General features: G+C 35.5%; 1 protein-coding gene across 2 annotated transcripts in view; it reads right to left on the bottom strand.

Moving 5' to 3' along the window:
• The window catches only part of CUL5 (cullin 5), a 30918-nt gene extending 8056 nt beyond the window's left edge, over nucleotides 1-22862 (bottom strand). For both annotated transcript variants that reach the window (XM_083361864.1, XM_083361865.1), the window contains exons 1-17: nucleotides 22484-22862; nucleotides 17482-17591; nucleotides 16775-16874; nucleotides 15512-15688; nucleotides 14324-14465; nucleotides 13452-13597; nucleotides 13290-13370; nucleotides 11745-11838; nucleotides 8707-8837; nucleotides 7242-7349; nucleotides 6012-6076; nucleotides 5205-5337; nucleotides 3909-4040; nucleotides 3215-3338; nucleotides 2837-3012; nucleotides 2567-2728; nucleotides 22-140 (exon numbers count right to left, since the gene is read on the bottom strand). In XM_083361864.1, the coding sequence (XP_083217990.1) occupies nucleotides 22-140; nucleotides 2567-2728; nucleotides 2837-3012; nucleotides 3215-3338; nucleotides 3909-4040; nucleotides 5205-5337; nucleotides 6012-6076; nucleotides 7242-7349; nucleotides 8707-8837; nucleotides 11745-11838; nucleotides 13290-13370; nucleotides 13452-13597; nucleotides 14324-14465; nucleotides 15512-15688; nucleotides 16775-16874; nucleotides 17482-17591; nucleotides 22484-22507 (2024 nt within the window). In that variant the 5' untranslated portion in view covers nucleotides 22508-22862. The remainder of the gene's footprint in view (nucleotides 1-21; nucleotides 141-2566; nucleotides 2729-2836; nucleotides 3013-3214; nucleotides 3339-3908; nucleotides 4041-5204; nucleotides 5338-6011; nucleotides 6077-7241; nucleotides 7350-8706; nucleotides 8838-11744; nucleotides 11839-13289; nucleotides 13371-13451; nucleotides 13598-14323; nucleotides 14466-15511; nucleotides 15689-16774; nucleotides 16875-17481; nucleotides 17592-22483) is intronic.
• Nucleotides 22863-23130: the final 268 nt, after the last annotated feature.

Here is a 23130-nt window from a genome sequence, read left to right as displayed (position 1 = left end):
AAGCCAATTATCACTTCTTACATTAAGCTGAACTCCTGGTTCACTGAAAAGAGAGTTCCCTCTGTAAAGTCTTTGGGTGAATTGACTTGAGGTTCATACAGCAAAACCTGACGTTTCAACTTTGGAAATGCTACAAGAGACTGTAAATTAGGAGAGAGAGAAAAAGGCCATAAAAATCAGATCAAATATAGAGAAACTATTGTTACTTTGTCATGCCTTCATTGACAAAATTCTTTTAATTTCATAAACAAAAGCTACTAATTTTAGTTATCTTAATTAGATGTTAAAGAAAAGCCTTACATATTACATTTGATTATTCTGAAATGTAACCTGATAATAACCTGATATCAGCAAGCCAATTTGGACTACATCAAAAATATAAATGTAAAATTGCATATATTAGCAAAAAGACAACAAAACATATAACTTCTTGAAATATATTTCACAAAGCTATAACTGAAATGAAAAAATATTGGTCTATCAATATGAATATGAATAAATATAGCATCTTAAGAATTGTTCTATAATTTAATTACTGCAATGAATCAGCAAAATATTATTTTATTCACATATAAATGAAAAAAACTTTAGAGAAACTATTTTGTGACAGATGCATTTATCCAAGCTTTAAGAAAATAATTCTGAATAACCTATCTGAACTGAATGCAGAATCAGTGCAATAGTCAGTGCTTTTTAAAGAATAAGAACGCAAAGAAATGTTAAATAAGGCAGAACATATATTTTATTTATTCAAAACATCCCATTTCAATTCCAGATACGTCTAGAGCAGGGGTGTCAAACTCAATTTCATTGAGGGCCGCATCATCATTGCGGTTGCCCTCAAGGGGCCGGGTGGGTATGGCCAGGGTGGGCGTGGCCTACTTGGTGGGTGTGGCTAGAGTGCATATGGCCTACTGGGTGGGCGTGGCCAGCTCTACATCGTTTGCATCAAGGGTGCCTATGAGGGCCTGGGTAGGAGTGGGACAGATCTGAGGGTCTCTGGCAGAAGGAGGGTCTCTGCACCAGGGCCAATGCAGTGGGGGCCGTTCCCTCAGTTTCCAGGATGGCTTTGCGGGCCACATGAAACCACTTTGCGGGCCGGATCCGGCCCCCGGGCCTTGTGTTTGACATGTCTGGTCTAGAGAAAAAATATAGTGAAAATATATGGAAAACTACTGTTCATAGAGCATATGCTGACAAAATAGATACTTTAAAAGCATTTTGGTAGAATGTTTCAATTATTTATCAGCTTGTTAAATATGCTTTAAAAAGATTGTTACATTAAGTTACTCATGCAGTCTTTTAAAGATATGATACTAGATTAGGTTTTGCACTCTTTTGTACTTTAGACTGTCTAATGCAATAAAACAGCACACACTGTACTCAGGTTTTTCTTTTTAAGGATTTATCAATTGCTTCTACATAAGCAACCAGAAAGTAACAACACAGAAATGGTAGTTTGGGCTGAGAGCCAGTTTGGTGTAGTGCAGGGGTAGGCAACCTTGGGTCTTTTATGACTCGTGGACTTCAACTCCCAGAATTCCCGAGCCAGCATAGCAGTGCCCAAACCTCCCCAAACGTCAGCAGGTCTCCGGATCTCCGTGACCTGCCTGCCTGCTTCTTTCCGCAGCGGAAAGAAGCAGGCAGGCAAGGCACGGAGATCCGGAGACCTGCCGACGTTTGGGGAGGTTTGGGGAGGTGCGCGCGCACCTCCCCAAACCTCGGCAGGTCTCCGGACGGCAGTGGCTTGGGAGAGGTGCGCGCAATCCCGGAAGCACCAAAGCCTCGGCCGCGCACAAGTCCTCGGTAAGTTTTTTTTGTTGACTGGAGTATAAGCCGAAGTGGAATTTTTCAGCCCAAAAAGTGGGCTGAAAAATTCAGCTTATACTCAAGTATATACGGTAATTCCATGCCAGGAATGTTTATTAACTTCAGTTTGGAGAGAAGCTTTGAGAAGAAGCTTTGTTCTGGGCCTTGGGCTAACATTTTTATAGACAATGCAAAGCTGGAGAGGAGGGCTAATGCTTTGCAGGACAGAGTAAAGATTAAAAAACATCTAGCCAAGCTTGTGCAATGGGCTTAAATGTACAGAATGGAATTTAACAGGCAGAAATTATAAAGTTCTTCATTTAGATAGAAAAATGAAAGGGCATATATAAGATGAGAGAAACTGATTTAATAGCATGTAAAAAGAACCTAAGTATTCTTAAAGTTTAAACATGACTGCACAACAGAATCATACGAGTTCAGATCAAAGGAAGTTAATATTGCTTTTCTGGTCAGGCCCCATTTAGAGCAATGCAGTAGTTCTGAGCACGATTGTCATGCATTAACAAACTGAAGCAAGCAAAATAGTAGCTTCTTTGAAAAATGTAAATTATAAATTGAGTTAAGAATACAATAATTTATATAACAGGTAATGAACTTCCCATCTTTCCTTCCTATGATTCATATTTCAGAGATAGATTTTATTTAAAAAGTAGAAAAGATTAAGACTTGTGTTTTGTTTCCCACATTAATATGCATGTAATGCTGTTATAATATGATTGAAGAGCTGAAGACTTACCCACAAAGTTCTCCTAAGCTCAGCATCTGGAAGTTCCGTCGCTAGTTTGAGGTTTTCAAAGCTAATTTTTTCTCGGGGTCTTTGATTCCATGCAAAAAGCACAGCCAATTGAAACGTAGTAACCTCCAAGTCATACTGGCCAACTTCATTTTTGAAAGTTATCTGACAATGACCAAACAATACCAAGTAAGCTTAAATACACTCATGCTTTCAGTGTGCCGAAACCAAACAGAAATACAAAATGGAAGCAAGTGACGCATGCATGCTTACAATTCCATTGGACATTAAATGATGCCAATGAAGCTTCCTGCCACTGTGGTTCTTTTTGTAAAATTCTTCAACCTCAGGGATAAGGTCTTCTAATTCCGTTGGCAGCGATACAAAAACTTTTTCAGAACTTCTGGACCAAGCCCCAGCATTTAAAATTTTAATATTCACAGAATCAGCTGTACACAAAACAAACAGAAAGCTCAGCCAAGTAACACTAAAACTATCAATATATGAACAGAATCAAAGAAACTGAATGCACATATTTGTATTATAGTTATTCAATTTGGATTTATTAATGATAAAAAGGATAAACAATTATAAATAATATTGGATTGCTATAACACTGAGAATTTTAAAAAGAGACAAGTATAAAAGTACCTGGGAGGGCCAATTTATTATTTTTGTGCATTTCCTTGAAGGCCTGGTTAAGATCTTCAGACACCTTAATATCCTGAAACATCCTTGCCAATTTATTTACATAATCTGCTGGCATACCTACTTCCTGCATAGAGAGAGGATTGAATCAATAATTATATAATTTAAATATAGCAAATACTTACTAGTGACCTTTTAATTAACTACTAGTTAACATGCAAAAACACTTTGCGAAGCAAGTGAAGTGTCCCTTCAATCCCGCCACTTGAACCATTAAAAAGCCCCTCTGCGTGGTTTTGTACAGCTCTGAGTTAGTATTACAACTAGCAATATCCACATACTAACATAAGAACAATTCATTTCCCACATAAAATGTACCAAACTGGAAAAGAAATTATTTGGTGCTTCACTACATTCATGCATCAGAGAAAAGCAACAGAGGCTGGATTCAAACCACGGACCAACGAAGCTATTTTGTCTATATAAATCTTTGTTAAATCATCGTTAGGACCTTAACATACAAAGTTCTAAGATCAATTCTTATTTTACCATTTTTTTTAATAAACTACTTGCTAACATGAACCTAAAGACTAGGTCAAAGATAATTTAAAATTCAGTAATTCATAGTATGTATGATTTTAAATTAAAAGCTATGCTTTCTAAAGAAAAGGGTAGACAGCAGGATTGATAAACTTACTCGCAGCCATTCAACCATGTTCTCTTCTATTTCGCTGTCTGCTGATATATCCAATATAAGACGCCTTGTTAAATGAGCTTTGTGGTATCTCATAAAAACATCTTTGTTCTGTACATACTTGAGTACCAATAGCTGTTTTAAAAAGGATTAGACATATTTTTATAATTGCCATTAGTATTTACTCCTATTGCAGAACAGCATTTCCAGAATACATTTTATCAGGAATAGTATATTCCTGTATTCCTGTATTAACCCCACCCTTCAAAAATTTCTACATGTATCAACACATTTATTTGATTACCATGGAACAAAATATATCATCACTTCATTTACAATGATACATCCATATTACTGTCTTTTGATCACAAAGATATTTTAAATTGCAAAAATATGTTTGTGTTCAAAAGGCAATATACAATATCCACGGCTTAAAATGTTTGAATATGAACAGTACCAAAATGAAACACAGTTGCTAATCCTTTCCCCCAATAAGGATTGTGATCACTAGTGATAGGAAATGTTCTGAGGAGCAAATTAGTTTACATTAATATACTGAAATTCCGCTAATTTCATAGTACCAATCTCCTATTAAGATCAGATAGTCGCCTTTAATTAAAAATCAAAATATCTGATTTCCAAAAAATTCAAATATAACAAACTTTATTATATCACATTTTTTTTAAAAAAAACATAGCTTTAAATAAAATCTATTGAAATAGTTTCTCTAAAAAAGCAATTTTGAAAGATGGCCATTCGCTAAAGCATCTTTCCAACCTGGAGCATGCAATATTCTAAGATAAAATTTAATTTTAGATATAGCAGACTTCCTCTCTTCCTTTTTCTCTTTCTTCAGGGAGGAACAGAATGTTAACAATATTAAGAACAAGGAAAAATTACTTCTTTAGAAATTTACTTTTGAACTAAACTTCGGCAACAACTAATGGATTGAAAGTTTCCTTTAAATCCAGTGAAGATTAAAAAAAATAAAGTTACTTCATAGGGGAATATCATACACTCAGTAGAACCTTTGAATGTTCAAGAACAGGACTGCATTATTAATGATGTATAGCCATTAGCTATATTATGGATGACACCTTGCTCTCATCAGCAATTATTTTAAGGACTAAATCAACCTGTTACTGCATTCTAATCGTGACTGACCTCTCATTACTATTAATTCAGATTTAAAGAAACAGAGCAATGTTCTGAGAGCAGAAAGGCATTGAGGAGAAATTACCTAATCTTCACATTTGTTTCTCTCAAATAATAATAAAAAGAAACAGAAAAAGAACATACCACTTCTTTAAGCTTTGCTTCAATTTCTTCAGAGGTTAATTTTTTGCTTAGTGGTGTTTTTCTTAATAACATATCACAATAATTTGCAAGTAACTCTGGGCACTTTGACTCTGGTTGAGTTTTCAATCCAACACTAAGGGGAAAAAAAGTAGCCAAAAGTTATACAGAATCACCAGTGTGGTTTCATGCCATTATATAAACTCATACTTTTAGGAACAAGTAAGGGGAAATGCCTTATGTAATAATCAATATTTTCACACATTTTACATTTATTTCAAAGTGACTATATTAATTTTTACATATAATTAAAAATATAAAATAAAATATATATGAGAAGCTACAGAAAAGCACTTCAATATGCATGAGAAATGAAAACTTAAAATTTTGTAAGATCCTGAAAGAATTGTCAAGACATTTTCTACATTATTGCCAATTTAATGTGCTTCAAAAACACAATCATAGTTCTAGGTGAATAAGCAAAAATATCTAGAAACATTTCTTTTTTGAACAATCTTAAAAGAATTGTTATCACCAAAATTATCACTAATGGAGTTTGGAAAGGCATTGAACTAGAACAATAATGGATTTTGGCTGTTTTAGGAGCAGATAGGTATGCCTATTCAATAGTGGTATCTACGGTTTAGTACTACGTGCATGCTTCTGTGCACTTTATTTCAAAGTTTGGAGATTGCCTAGATTAAAAATAAATATGTTTAAGCAATACAAAAAAAAACAAGAAAAATACTATTCACTCAAAATATAAACAAAAATTAAATTCTGTTATTATCAAGTACTCAGATTACTTACCCCTTCTGTTTCAATGGTAGTTCAAGTTTAAATATTGTAGCATCATTAACAACTGCTTTATATGCCTAAAATAAAAATAAGGCATTCAATTTACTTTTTTCATACCAAAGTACGTTCTTAAAAACAAAAATATGTAATTTTAAAACAATCACTCAAGAACAAAATTCCCGTATCACATTGGGAAAATAGGCAAAGCACAGAAAATGTCCCTAAGATTCACAACTTTTGGGGACGTTTGAAGGTTACTGCTGCTTCAAACCTTTGCTCATGAGAAAGGGGAAAAGGATACAAAAGAAAGGAAGGGGACACGGGTGTAAGCCTGCAGTATGTTCCTACACCAAATTAGCCGACAAGTTCAGATATTTTTCTGTATCTTGTTACTCTGCTGGAATCTGTTTATATTTCTAGATCTTCGAGGTGAAATAAAGTATAAAATAGAACTATTATTTCTGTGATCCCTTGTAAAAACATCTCAGTGGGACTCCCTGATGGTGTCTCATCCACTTACTAACAAGGTCTGTTTCTACTTAACTTCCCAGCTGGGGGAAGGTTGGCCATGTCTTATCCCTGGAAGGTATCACTACTTTTATTTAGTTTGTAATGAACTAATGTTCCAAAATAATTTTTGTAACTATTGTTGCCAGATTAGGAGGCATTACATTTCATTATTAATTTGAGACATTTTCTCTATCAAGATCTTTTAAAATATTACTTCCGGGCAATGATGGGATTCAGCCGGTTCGCACCACTTCGGCAGAACCGGTAGCTAATTTTTTGTTGCCCAGGCCCAGAATGGACTTCCGGAAGTGGCATCCACGCAGAGAACCGGTTGTTCACATATTTGAATCCCACCACTGCTTCCAGATGTAAGGTATTATGTCATACTAGAGGCATTTGCTTATTGTTTGTGAAATTTGAAGTGTTATAATATTTAACCCTGTGATTGAGAACTCTCTAATTAATAATGATTTACACGAAGATACTGATGAATCTTATTATTAAAGCAAGATTACAAGTACAGCAATGCAAATATATAAATAAAAACTTGCAGTTATCTTATAACACTTAAATCTCTACAGAAAGCCCAATTTCTAGTAATTTACTAGCATGACGCGATTTTCATAAACATCTTGACTACTATTTAAAATATTTGTATGTCACTTTTAAAAAACCAAATACACGTAAACACGTATTATCAAAAAGTGAAACAAAAATCAACTAGTAACTTACTTTATCTCTGGCAGTAAGAAATCTTGGATCATCTTGAAAAGCTTCTTTAACTAATTTGCTAAATCTATTAAACAGTGTAAGCAATTGTTCTACATATTTTTCAGAATCCTAAAATTGAAAACCAAAACAAAGAATAAAATGCCAAGCCTGTGAGAAAAAAAAATAACAAACAATCATAATCAACTGAAATCTCCTCCCTCTTTCCCTTCCACTCCTACCCTCTTTCAATTGCATTTCTGGTACAGTAGTCATGAGCCCATGAATATTACAATAAGGTGTAGTTTATGTTCCAGAAAATCACACTTTGTGAAAGTTAGCCTCCAGAAAAGTTACCAGCTGCCAGCCCAATAGGGACATTCTCCCACTTGTTTTCAACTTTCTTGTTTTCATTAACCATGATTCCACATGGCATCAGCATGAACTCTACCAGATTACCCAATTCAAATTGCCACCTATTCAGATTTAGAACAGAACACCCAAACTTATTTAAAAGTCATAGGATGTTATAAGATACCATGGTAGTGTTAAGAGTTTTTATTGACTCTTTGACAGCCTAAATGTTAAGCAAAATTTGTGGGGATAGAGAGAAGCACAGAAGACTTTTAATTTCATTAAATTAGCTGCACTAGCTGCGAAGATTTCTGGCTAAACTGCTCTGTCAGAATAGAGCAACTATGATGGCAAATTAAAAATAAAAATGTTTAATCTTGATACATAGAATAAATGGTCTTAGATTACTTCACTGGCTTTTTGACCTGTCTCTTTTAATCAATAGAAAAAAATCATATGAAGTTGCCACAAAAATATATTTCTTGGAGAAATGACCTGTTTCATATCCTGATTAGATAAATCCACATTTATCTATTTCAGCTATCTGTTGTTCTATTTCGGCAGCTAATTCAGATATAATAATTGTTTTATAACAAACAGTAAAAAATCACGAGGTTGCTCCCTCTTTATGGATGGCAACACTCTGATGTTGGTTGAATCACTGGATGAAGCTACCAACTTACTGGCTTCACAGTAGGAATATCTAAGCAAAGGAACGGAGAGCAATATAAGGCATTACATTACGTCCAATCTTCACTTCAATGACTATGTTCCAATTGATAGCTTGGCTACTTCTGCAAGCAAGGATGTTTCAAAATGTTTCAAGCCAGGATTCTTCCTTGTTGCTCTCAGAACAAGCCAGAGAAATAAAATACTGCTTTCCAGTATGAGGTAAAAGCAAGAGTGTCTTGTTCAGATAGTCTAGCTTCCAAACCCTGAATGAAGAGTCCTTTGTGATTTTGCAGTCTAATTTTTAAAGTTGTAATACTTTCCTACTTAATTTAGTGGACCTTTAACGTTCATTTTTTCATATTAATTTCAGCAATGTAAGATTTTATTTTGCCAAATATTCTTGGTATTTCTAGCAAACATTCTATTAGGAGATAAGGGATAAAAATAGAAAGTGCTCACTTACAGTAGTAATAGTTTCAGCAGCTGCCACCATATCTGCTAATCCAGCATTAACAATATGCTCTTCTAAATCTTTTAACATAGGCTCTATTCCATTAGGAACTTTATCCATCAAAGAAAACATTAAATGTAATTCTGAAGACAAAACATATTGAAGAGTCACAGGTCAATCCATAGCAATAATTCATCTGTCCACCAATCTTTTCTTTATGTACTATTCTGGTTTACTGTCAAATATGAGCAATTCAAGGAGATTTGTAAAAGTGTTCACTGTTGACAAAAATACTACATAAAAAGTCCCTAGCAATGAATTTGACTTAAAGAACACTTTCTCTTTTAAGAATGTTAATTTCATGTTATCCTAACTTTCTAATGAGCTTGACAAACTACTGAAAGAAATTCTAGGAAGTCTGATCTGAAATTAAATAACAAGCCTGTTACAAGCTTCTGGTTCCTGAAATTCCTAACTACCAAACTTAAGAGCTTGGTTTGAAAATCATGCTCTTGTCCTTGAACCAATTTCCTCTCTCCGCCCCCAGGGTAACACTTTCATTACTGCAATACATATAAAACAATACAGACCACAATCCTCAGAAACTAGTGATTCTATACACACACACACACACACACACACACACACACACTTCAGAGTTCCATGCGCCTTTGGCGTCTAGTCATGCCAGCCACATCACCACGGAGACATCCTTAGACAAGCGCTGGCTCTTTGGCTTTGAAATGGAGATGAGCACTGGCCCCTAGAGTTGGAAACGACTAGCACGCATGTGCGGGGGAACCTTTACCTTTTTATACATATACATACACACACACACACACACTAAGAAATTCCAGTTTCTCAAGGACTATTTTTACTCTGTCTTCTAGCACTTTAATGATACTTGTATTTGTTACTATATCAAGATTTATAAACTACATTCATCTGAATATAGGCCTGAAGAAATAATACAAATAAACTCACATGAACCCAAATAGTAAATGGAAGGTGAGAAATTATAAAAGGAATCAAAACAGCAAAGATACAGTGATCATTAACAGGGGTTAGAAGTTATATAGACATTCTTGTATTACATGCTAAGAAAATTTGGTATTCAGCTAATTTCTGAGAAATGGACTGCTTAGCAGACATAACTCAGTTTTTCAGGAATTAAGACGACCAAGGTTTTTTTTTTTTATTAAACACCATCTCTGTAATAATCAATTCAACATAACTGAATGTATATCCATTTTTCAGGAATGTATATCCATTTTTTTATGTTGAAAAGCTAAGCAAAATCAGTTCTAGTTAATATTTGGGAAAGGAGGCAATAAGCCCAGAAAAACACAGCAGCAAACTACTTCTGTACCAAGAAAACTATATACGTCCTTGAAGTCACCCAGGATTTAGTACAAATAATTAAACTGGGAGTCAGCATTGTTGCTCAAAGATAAATCAGTTTAATTCCAACAATATAATAATTAGTATGAGAGTCAGTGACAGGAACCAGAAACACAGCTGCTGGCCCATCCTAAAAAAGTCCTTCACAGGATACCAAAGAGCTGGCTTTTTCAACAAATTTGTGGCAGATTGATATGTATTTCTGCTAGGTAAATGTAAGACAAATCATGATTAAACCATTTGGATTAGGAAGCAGACACAATGCTCATAATTTGGGGCTATGCAAAGAATTTTAAAGAATGGACTAGACCCTCTCCAAGCTGCTTTGAAGTCTGTCCTGGCAGTTTGTGCATTCACATGATGCTTTGTTGTTAGAGCTACACATGCAGACAGGACAAACAGCTTTCAAAGCAGGTACATGAGCCTTCCAAAGAATATGGCTGCTTTAGTGCTTCAAGGACTGCTCTGAAAAGCATTAGTGCAACTGCTTTGCACAGCCCTGTTTATTATATCCAATTACCTTCACAGGAATGTTTAATGGCTTACTATTCAAGACAAGCTTCGGAGAAGACACTATGTGGGAAATGCTGCTTTATGCACCAACTTCACGTTGCCTTTTATAAAGCTATGCAATGAAGACTATTTGGGTCACCAAGCTGTCTTGTTGCCACTTTCCATAAAATTGCATTCCCCTTGAGAGCTGAAAGCAATATATTTGCATAAGGTAGAATATCTTACTATATTCAGCCCTGGATGAATGCCAAACAACTGCTGTCAGGATAGGGAGCCAGACTTATTTTTAAGGTCAGATGCTTACACTCTGGAAACTAGAAATGCACTTTGAAGTAATAGTAACTGTTTCAAATCAGGAACACCTTTCAATTTTCTTATTACCTAGAATGCATGGTGTAATCATAGGGTATATTTATGAACTGTAACATAAACATTTAGTTTCTCTAATTCACTTTTCCCAAATTTCATATTAAAAAAAGGAAAATAATATAGAGAAAACGGCCTCAAGACAAGCCCTGGACAAAAAGATGCATAGCTTAATAGGATTCCTAGGGCTTAAAGACATACTTGTATATTTAAACAGCAAATTCTTTGTAATCCTGAAAGGCTGATTAAAATTATAGAGTTGGAAGAGGCCATTTAGGCCACTGGATCTACCATGTGCTCAAGATAGGAAACCAATATATTTAAATAAAGAGAGAAAATACATAATAGAGTAGTATAGAAGGGAACTGTGTTCCCAGATGTTACTAGATTAACTCATGTTCAAGAACAAGGCTAGACAAGAATTGCATTAAATGGATATATGTGATACAAGAGATGATTTGGACTAGGAACAAGTCAACTGAATCCTTATTTCATTAATGAGACCAGACCTATCTATTTTACCTACCAGTTTTAAAGACCAACTGCTCTAACATCTTCCAAGAAGGGCAGATTATAAGTAATGGCAAAAATGAAAATGAGACTGCATTATAAATTAACATATGTAACCAAAATGTAATAGGGCAGAGAGTAACTTTTAAGTGTACTGTAGTATTTTCTCCTTATGTCTCTTATAACAAAAGAATAGTAATCCATTTTTACTCCAACTATCTATAGGGAACCCATTTCTCTTACTTTCAAGCTTCACTTACTTTCCATTTCATTGCGTTTGATCATGCCTTGGCATTCAGCTAAAATTGTCTCTTTAAAGGAGGTCACCAAAGCATTCACACAGCACTCCATGAGCTGGGGGGAAAAAGTTAGTGGTCAAATACTACTGTTTCAATACATTTGCATGGAAAGGGAAAATTCATGCTGTACTACAAAACAATGAGTCTAACCTCTCCCACCCAAGATGTATACAATATCTAAAGAGGAGAATGGCAAGGACCATGGAGAAGTATTACAATATTAAGAACACATCTGCATAGGTAAATAAAATAGTGATTCTTAAGTTTCCAAGATCTGAAGGAGACTATGAAAGCCTTAGCTGCCAAGATAACACAAGTGGCATCAAAATTCTGGTATCTAAGTCAGCAGATCTACCAAGCAGAACAATATACTTTCTGATTTTTCCAGGACAGGCAGTTTCCTAACATATTTAATATCCCATATGTCCTATAATGCACCAGGCTGAGAGAGGACACCATATTCCAAAATGCATGTATAAAAGTCTTTAGTATACCACAGAATTCTTAGTGCTCTCTGAATATTTACTTGCAGATGTTTCATTACCCAACTAGGTAACAATTATCAATTATTATTATTATTTATTAAATTTATATGCCGCCCTTCTCCCTAAGGATTCAGGGCGGCTCACAATAAAAAAATTTAAAACCATCGAATACAAAAATTTAAAAAAGAATTAAACAAGAAATAAAGGACAATTTAAGCCGATAAAACCCAAATTTAAAAAACCATGATCAGTCCAGGCCCGCTTGTTGGAACAACCATGTCTTCAGGTCGCGGCAGAAGGATCAAAGGTTAGGGGCCGTCCGCAGCTCCAGGGGCAAATCATTCCAGAGGGTCGGCGCGCCCACAGAGAAGGCTCTTCCCCTGGGGGTCACAAGCCGGCACTACCTGGCCGACGGCACCCTGATGAGGCCGACTCTGTGGGAGTGAACCAGGCGATGGGAGGTTGACATTGGCAGCAGGTGGTCTCACAAGTACCCCGGGCCTAAGCCATGTAGGGCTTTAAAGGTAATTACCAGCACCTTGAATCGCACCTGGAGGGCAACCGGAAGCCAATGCAGCTCGCGCAGGAGAGGTGTAACATGAGAGTATCGAGATTTTACTAGTAGTATATTCGTCTTTATTGTGATGGTCACACTTTTTCAAATTTACAAATCAATCAATGCATAGCATTGTTTTCTTAAAAGAACACGGTTACCTTTCAACAAAGAACCACAAACACAAATTTGCTCATGGTTATGAAAGAGCAACTATATGTTTACACTTTCAGAAACAGAAAAATCTACTTGGAAATAGCAATAGTTATCTTGTGTCAACTTCTGCAACAGAGAATTATCTCTCACCTTATAGAATTTCTGCTTTTAATTGCATACAATATATGTTACTATGTTAATTCAATCAGATATTTAAAAAACAAGGTTAAATATTTTCAGATTTGTATAAATAGTGTAATATTCTAAACCTTTTAGCATATTAATTCTTGGTACTATTAAAAGAGTACTTACTGCTTCTACAGAGTTACATTCACGCCTTGTTTCTAAATACCGTAGTGCTCTTTTTTCTTCTTCCTTTAATTTAGCATCTGCCTGTGCAGAAACAGAACATCATCTCTTAAAATATTAATATTTAACAAATAGACCTCTTCAAAAGAACACCTTCTCACTTACATATTTCATATAATTTTGTACACCATTTTGTTGTAAATACGAAGGGGCTTGAGTTCTGTAAAATCTCTCTGTTGAATCTAGGTATGCTTTTTCAAAATTATCCCGATAAATCTGGAGTTTATCATCAGGATTGGAACACAGATTAACTGTAACAAGAAATATCAACTTAAAGTAATTGCTAAGTCAATTCTTATGAATATAAGAAATATATTTAATCTTCTTAAGACAATGACAACAGGAGTGGTATAAACTACAATAATTTGAATATAAAATTACTACTTGTCAAAATGGCTCTCAAGCAATTTGGGAAATAATAAAATCTATTTTGAAGATGCTGTTCTTGATGTTTTAAAGTTAGAAGGTAAACTGAAGATTTTTGGACTGACTACATTACATTCATAACTACTACCTTAAATTAATTCATATTCCCAGACCATGGGGTTTAATTTATTTTTACATCCATTTTGTAACTTTTTTCCTATGCAAAAAGCAATAATGTAATTTTTAAAAAATTTTCCACTGAAGTGCTTGATGTAAAACCTTATTTACCAGATGAGAAAAGACAAAGTTGAAGCATGTGAAAAACCCTGAAGTTTCCTGGAAATTTAAACTTACACAGAGACTTAGTTCTAACTTGGCATGGCAGTTTTAAGAAATTTAAGAATTTACTGAGGTTTTTATTGCAATGACTTAAATCATTATACACAGTCACACATATATATGTATGTTTGTACATATGTATTACTCCTAAGCATTTCTAATAAAATTAAAGATACTTATTTGCCTATTAAGTATACTTGTCAGCAATCTTTTTACTAGTGTAAGCCTACCTGAAGAATGCTATAATATTCATATACAATAACAAGACATACCATAAGATTCTCTAACACCAATGACAAGTTGAGAGTCAAATGCTTCTCCTAAACGTTCAGCATGGACCAACTTCATTGCACTGTCTTGAAGGCGAGTTTTTATGTTTGAAAATATGGACTCATTCCAGGTATCTAGCATGAGCTAAAAATACAATAATAATTAAACAGCAAACATGATGGACCAATTTTTAAAACACAAAACATAACTTTTATTTTATTTTTAGGTTTAAAAGATCTGGCAGATTTAAAATAAATTTGGTTTCTCTCTCAACCAGTAACAAATATTGACATCAGCATATTAAAGTAATGTTTATTTTGATGATTAAAATAGTCTGGTAGTAAAAATGTATTTTAAGAAACTCAGCATAAAACTACATAAAGACCTTTCTACCAAAGGATTTTCCTCATTCTTTATGTTTCGTTACAATATATTTTTATCAGTCACCAACTTGTATGTACGTATCACTCATAACCACATGCAAACAAGCATACAAAATATTCAATACTACGTACAGTAAATGCTGAAATAATAACTATGTTTGACAGTGGAAAGAAAAGTAGAATGGTAATCACTGTGACCACACTTTAAAAGATGGCAGTATCACTAGAGCTATCTGGACTCTTCAGAAAATAAATGCTATAGCTGAATAATTACTGGAATTAATCAAAATGGCAGAAAACATGCATTCAAGATATGTATGTCTTCCTAAGAGATAAAAAATGATATAATTTTTGTAAAAAAGTGTGCCATGGCTATGAGGTCTATGGTTCAATAATTCAAAATTGAGTCTGCATTTATAAGTAGAGGGCACAATTAGTATTTAATTACCCTGGAGGTGAAGACTCTCGTTGAAATTACTCATTTCTGAAAAGAAAACAGCTGCAAGTTTGTAATTTGTCCTTGCCATAGATAAAATTCAAAAGCACTAAAAATAAGTCGCAGTCTTTATGTCAGCCAACAGCAGCAACCTCAGGGTTGTTACATCTGACTTAACTTTTCCCATCTCCTACTATTTACTTTTTCTTTTTTAAAAAAAAAAAATCTGCATGAAGAAGAATTCTGGATGAATCAAACCCTGCATACTCTTTAGTCCTATCTCATCAGTTCCCCCTACTGACTGAGGGGGTACAGCATTTCGTTTTTCTGCTTCATCATGAAACAAGGCTACAACGAAACCCAGCACTTACCTTCCGTACAATACTGTCTTCTACATTGGATTTTTTATTGCTGCCTTGTTTACCCATGAGAGTAATCTCTAACTGACAAAATGGCTTGGGTAAGATATCACATTGTGTGAAGAATTTACGCCATTCTACAATATAGGCTTTCAGTAATGCAGTATCATCTTGGTGGCTCAGCACTCTCTGAAAGCAAGAGAAGGGCAAATATGAATACATTTACAAAGAATTTCCACTTTGTGAACAAATAGACATTACGCTCCCCCACCATTTCATTTTGGATATTGAGGTTTAACTTGTGTGTGTGTGTGTGTGTGTGTGTGTGTGTGTGTACACATATACATACGTATACACACACATACATAAACACAAACATATTAATATGACATATTTTTAGAAAATGTGCCTGAAATTAAAGAAACAATTACTAAAAAAATATATCAAGAACATGAAAGAGAGCTTAAGATGCCAGCTTCTTATGTGTAAGTCTTAGAAGTTATCAAGCCACTGAAGCAATAATCTGAAAAGTATTCAAAACTGTGAATTTAGCTGTATGGCACGATAGTAGGCATGCTTACTTGGAAGCATGTTCTGAGAATTTTTGATGCTTAGCTGTATTTAGTCCCAGTGCATCTGAATAGAAAATTATAGTTTTAACCAATCAAAATGCAGGCATTTAATGTTTTCACAGACTGCTTTCTAAACAGATAACATAAATGAATTGAGAAGGGGTATCAAAATGTGTAAAAAGCTACTGAATATAAATGAAGAATTAACAATATAAAAATGTGGTTCTGTAATATTTGAGTTTTAAAATGAGATGTTATTGACATAGAAGCATTATCAAGAGTTATTCAGAAAATAAAGGCACACAATTTCCCAGGCAAAACACACATACAGCACAATCAGAATGTTCAGTTGAAAGGTTAGTCTTAATTGTATTTTGGAGGCTTAAACTCAAGCAAACATGTATACGGTGATAGCAGTATAATTTGTTTGATATTGATATATATGAAATATATATGGACTAAACTAGCCATACCTAACTCCTGTTAATTGAGCCCAGATTAAGACAAACATCTATACTGATTTTACAGTGACTAATTTGGTTTGAGTTATCTATAGTTGTACTTGTTACAATACTGAGTATTTTTTGTGCATAATACACAGTATTCTATCAAGAGGCATCTGAATGTGTTGGGAGTTCTTAAATGTGGATGTAAAATCTAAAAAAATATTGTTAAAAATATTTGCTAATTATGTTTAACTTACAGCTTGTGCTTGCTTAATAAAATCAAGGATATCTTCTTTCAAGGCCTGATGTATTTTTGCTGGGCCTTTGTCATCCCACAGACAAACTCCATGGACATCTCTAGAAAAGATGCACATTCAAATCAAGTTAAAATAACTTCTGAGTTTATTTTACATGTTTTATAATAAATTGCTTGCTTGATTGTGCATCAAAAATGCACAATCCCCAAAACCTAACTAAATAAAATGTCAACAATACTGTGCTGATCGTAACTAGAGGTGGGGGAAAGGAGAAAACAATATTATCTTCCTGAAATTTAATACACATCTTAGAAGAAATGAATATGTAAATTCACTATTAATGCTTGAATGGTCAATTAAAGAAGTAATCAGATTCTCATATTTTTCATTTGCAGATAAAAACCCAAGCATAGTTTTTATGACAATTGAAGCTAAAGATACGAAAGTTAATATCCTATATGTTAATAGGCTGTTTTTCCCCCCCTAGATTATCCCTTTTAGTACATGATGCCTCATCTTAATTGCTTTGGTTGTAAATGTAAGATCTTCAACAGCCCTTAACAGTCAGCACAGAAGTATTTAAAACAAATTCCCATGAGAAATCTATCACAGAGTCTTCCTTTGAACAACTGCTCTGATAAGACACTGCAGAACAAAAAATAAATATTTTTCTATTCCAAGGAATAGACATTTCAGAAGTTACTTACGAAAATAGATCAAACCACTGCTGTTTAGTAACAGATTCCTGGCGTAAAAGCTTCAGAACAATTGGGCGCATAAAGTCCCATTTGTCTTCAAACTGAAGTGATCCTTTATTCTTTAAAAGGAGAAAAAGAGATTTTAGTTGAATGGAAATGAGTATTACACCTCAGCAATATTCAGAAGCTTTCCCAATGGAACTTATTTCCAAACAAGTATGTATAGTATTGAAACTAGAACAAGACTGAAGTTAGACAACTATAAATAATTTATAGAAGATTATCATGTGAAATCCCATGATTAAACAAAATGCTGTTTGCATACCTTGCAAATATATATATATATATATATATATATATATATATATATATATATATATATATATATATATACATGAATAACAATAAACAGCTTTGTTTCAAATGTGCTAAATATGCCACTGTTTAAAAATATCACGAAAGAAAATTAGTTCTCATTTCTTCTGAGTGACTAGCTCATGATTCCCCACCTAAATAATTATGTAAAATTGGATTATCCAGGGGAAATATTATTAAATCATAATGAAACAATGATAAAAGAAACAAATATACTTATAATAACATTGTAATCTTCATGACTAGACAATAGTTATACTACGAAGTACAGCACTAGGAATCTACCATTTTTATATGAATCCAACATACATATCAGCAGTGTTTTGCAATCATTTTGGATCCATATAAACACAAAGAGACCTAATGTCGCATTGTTCTCATTCTCTGAAAAACTGCTATCTCCATATTATAATATACAGTGAAAAGGAAAATACATTTTAAATAGCTGACAGTAATAATGTTTATATAGTGATATCTGAGCCGCTCAAAGACAGAAAAGATTAATAATTGCTGTAACATGTTGCCATTCTATTGAAATTTTAGATTCAAAAATAGTATGTAATTAGACAAAAAATAACCAGTGATATCAATTATTATCATTTCATTACAGACCTGCCTCTGAAAAACATGGAACCTGCTATATATTTCTAATTATTTCCTCCTATCATGTTTTTCTTTACATGTTTTTCTTTGTGGATTAGTTTTTTTAAAAAAAAATCTTCAGTTTAAGAAAAGGGTCAAGAAAAAATTCATAATTAAAGGAACACACACAGTGAGATGTTCAGATATAATAATGACAAGTTACACTTATTGTATTTATAAATTTGCTTCTACATATACGATCATCCTTCTTGGTCTTTTACCGATTCTGTCCCATAAATACTCCTTCAAAAGCAATATACGATCATGCTACCTTTCTACAACCTATTAGCATCATGGTAACTCCCTCAATGTGACAGAGAAAGTCTACTAGGAACATTCAAATTCAGCACTGCACACAGTGTATGAATTATTATTTTCTTAATGCTGTTCAGAATCACCATGTGTGACTTGGGCAGCCATAGAAATCTATTTAACAAATAAACAAACAAACATCTAAGATAAGACTCTCAGAGTATCTTCATGAAATGAATTAATTTGCCTAACCCCTTTTACCTATGCAGATATTTTACACAAGCCATTATAAATTATTAAGTAAACTATCGTTACTTAATAATGACTTAGGTTCTTTGTGCAAGTGCAGGTAAACATACTGTACCTATATAACAATTTTCCACCAGCTTGTTCCATTGTACACTGCCCACAACAAGATTTCTAATAGATTTCCACTATTCTCTTTATGAAGTACTTTTATAGACCATGTTTCAGAATGCCTTTCTTTCCTCGTTTGATTTGAGCATTTCGCCGATACCTGATTCTGAATAGAAGCTCATTGCTCAACTTGAAATTTTTTTTCAGAAAAAGAGACATTAGTAAATAAGATTCATGACTGGTAATTAAATATCAGTAGTTGAAATGAACATAAATCATAAACTGTCACAAAGATTAAGAAAAAATGCTACCATATTTTGAGCACTGCCTGCAGACAATGTAAACACTAAGACTACTATTTAGCTAAATTAATATAGTGGAAGATTTTATAAATGTTATGTTCTTTCCTTTAAATAGCCATGTTATGCTGTCATTATCCCAGTGATACTCCTGGATTTTTAGCTCTCAAAAGTTTACTACATTATAGTGAGGATGCATGTACTTCTAGAAATAGATTATACTATGAGCCTACATGGACATGAAAAATAATTCCAAAGATTATTGAATATAATTACAATATGCACTACAAATCTGGTCTTTCAACAGTGTGATCAGTTCAACATTTCTCACTAATAATATGGCTTAATACAATTTTACTGAATAATCACAATTGGATGAGTTTGTAAAACATGCTTAAATTATAAACCAAAGTCTACTAACCAAAATAACTGAGTTCACATAAGACATTAAACAGATTTCATAATACCTTAGGAAACTGAGCAAACTTGGCAATTGAAAATTGTTTCACTAGTGTAGCTCTACTGCAAGAAGATAAGAAGAGGTGCTATAATCAAGGACTTCATATCAGCCCAATTTAGAACTTTGTTTCTACTTGCTTTCTTCTCCCTTTCAAATCTTGGAAGTTAGGAAACTTGGGAGGGTAGAAGGAGTACAACAGCTGTTTAATTTACAGGACCACCTGGACCCACAAATAAAGCAAAGAAACAAAGAGGTACAGATAATACAGCTACAAAGAAACTGGGACAAGTGATATTATAGTAACACCACCTATATGGGCTTCATGGAAAAGGGAAAAAAAGACATCACAGCATATGCCTGTTGATTCCACTTTTATTCTAAAAAAAATATTTATAAAAATGCAGCCAACGCATGTTAGCCATAAGAATATGTTTTAATTTAACACTCTGGAATTTCAACCAAAACGAATGACACTATGATGATTACTTACACACACACACACACACACACACACACACACCTTTGCTTCCTTCGCTAGAAAGAAGGGTACAAAAGATAATTGGTGGAGAAAATATGAAGGGGGAGGAGATGAAGGAAGGAAGAGACAGGAAGATAGCAGGGACTAAATGCTCTATCTTCAACAGACTGAAGAGGAAGGGGGGAAGGGTTGATGAACTCAACATTCCTTGCAGAAAGAAGACTCAATTAGTACCAGCAGCCAACTTTTTTTCACTAATCACAGTAGATAAATTAATTGGTTTGATCCAACAAATCAGCCTGTTCACTGTAGAAACAAAATAAAACCCTTGAAAAAGGCAATATTAAAAAAGATGTATCCCGAGTGCCGCGTAACAGAGTGAGCGCGCCTGTTACTCGTCCCAGCTTCTGCTAACCTAGCAGTTCGAAAGCACGTAAAAATGCAAGTAGAAAAATAGGGACCACTACGGTGGGAAGGTAACAGCATTCCGTGCGCCTTTGGCGTCTAGTCATGCTGGCCACAAGACCACGGAGAGGTCCTTGGACAAGCGCTGACTCTTCGGCTTTGAAACGGAGATGAGCACCGGCCCTTAGAGTTGGAAACGACTAGCACACATGTGCGGGGGAACCTTTACCTTTAATAATAACAAATATTTATCTAGATTTAGTTGCGTATAGCTAACAAAATTTGTAAATTCAGATAATTCAACATGATTATTTCTAAAAGCTAGTATTAATAATAGTGTAGGCCATTTTGAAACACAATGCATGAGGAATTAATGCATGAAAGTTAAAATCAATGTCAGGGAGGCCTGCTCACCTAAATCTCTTCTGAGCACCTAAAAACAGTTCTCCTGCAAACTGCATCACATTAACCCATAGCACATGTATAAATCATGTCAATAGTAAGGTGTTCTAAAACCATGGTTAAGTAAGTCATGGCCTGACATGATGTGTGAACTTTAGTACACCTATTGGGAACCTTAACTCATGTTGCTGGATACATGCCAAGAACGGTATTAATTTTATTTTGTGCACATTAACATTTTAACAGTTTTATTAAGCTAGCCAGAATTAGGACACTCAGAAATCTAGAAGCAACTATCAGTAGGCTTCTGTTTCCAGATAATCTGGAATATTATCAAGATAAATTCTCAAAATCCATTTGGTTCTCCTCCCACCAGATTAAAAGCCAGAACCATGCAATATTTTCACAGATGGCCAAGCTGCATAAGATTGGCATCTTCAAGCATATCCACTCTATTCATAAACACTTGAAATTTTGAGAAACTAATGCATTTTATGAACATCCATCCATCCGATTAGATTTAGAAGAATATGAACAGGATGGCAATATAATAAGAGCCACATGAATGCATGTGGTTTCTTTTACAATGCTCAGCACAACTTGATCGAAAAATATTGATTGAATTTTTAGGTGGCTAACCTTGAATGGGCAAATTAATCTCATATATATATATTTAAATATTTTTGCATGATCCATTTTAACATTTGACTTTGGCGTTATTCCATACTATTTCTTATTACTGCTTTGGACCCATGTTTGAGATAATATATATACACGATGGAAGACAAACAACGATAGCACTCTCATCCATAAACCATTATTTCAGGGGCTGAGCGTACACAACACACTAAGTCAGGGGTCTTCAAACTTGGCCCTTTTATGACTTGTGGACTTCAACTCCCAGAATTCCTCAGCCAGCAAAGCTGGCTGAGGAATTCTGGGAGTTGAAGTCCACAAGTCATAAAAGGGCCAAGTTTGAAGACCCCTGCACTAAGTAAAATTCTGGCCGGATAATTTGTGTTATCAAGGTGTGCACAAACTCAAGTCAGCTTAGTTGGTTTTGTGGTGATGTTAACGGAGTCCACACAGGCAAGATCGGGGTTAGCGCGTTACATGAACCCAGCCACTCACTCACTTTCTCATCTACGCGGGCTGTAGCGCCGTCACGAATACAAACCCCACGTCCTCCCACAAGCCCCACTTATTAGGACGCCCTCCGTCCCTCCTCCATTTCCTGACGGCGCTTCCTTCCCTCATGAAGCTCCTCCAGCCCCGGGGCTGGAGCTAGTGGCCGGACGGGCCAAGCCGGGCGAGGGGGGTGCCCGCTTCGCTCCCTCTCACCTTTAAGAGATTAGACGCCGCCATATTCTTTTCCCCCCCCCCCCGCCTAGCCCACGCGCGTCGCGGAGCACGGCGGGGCCTTCCCGAGCCAGCAGCTCCGGCGCCTTGCCCGCTCTTCGGGGCCGGCCTTCGGGCTGAAGCCGGTCTCCGTTTACATGGTCTCAAGAGGGGGCCGCGGGCGAGCGAAGGAGCGCGCGGCGAGGCTCGACTCTCGGCTCGTCCGCTTCCTCGGCGGCGGCGGCGGCGGCTTCGGCCTTCTGGGCCTTTCCTGAGGGCCGTCCCTCTCAGCGCCTCATGGCCACAGCAGCCCCGCGGGATTCCGGGGTCTGGTGGCGGGAGTAGCAGCGGCGGCGGCGGCAGCGTTCCGGCTCTTCGCGAGGGGCCGGCCAAGCCCGCATGATGCGGTGCCGAGGAGAGGAAAGTCCACAGCCGGAGGAGAGAGCGCTGCGGCTCGGTCCCATAGCGCCATCTACCGAGCGGAGGCCATTCTTCCCTTTCCTTGCGGGGGGGAACCCGGGAAGAAATGTCGGCATCGCTTTCCGTCTCCGGTGGGTTGTTGGGGTGGTTGGTTTTGGTCGCCCTACTCCTGTGGGTGAATAGTAAAAGTTGTTAGTGGTAGGCCAGGTGAGAAACTGGTTCCGATTTGT

The sequence above is a fragment of the Vipera ursinii genome, assembly GCF_947247035.1.
Source record: "Vipera ursinii genome assembly, chromosome: 4".
Taxonomy (NCBI): Eukaryota; Metazoa; Chordata; class Lepidosauria; order Squamata; family Viperidae; genus Vipera; species Vipera ursinii.
This window is presented reverse-complemented; position numbering and strand designations above follow the sequence as displayed.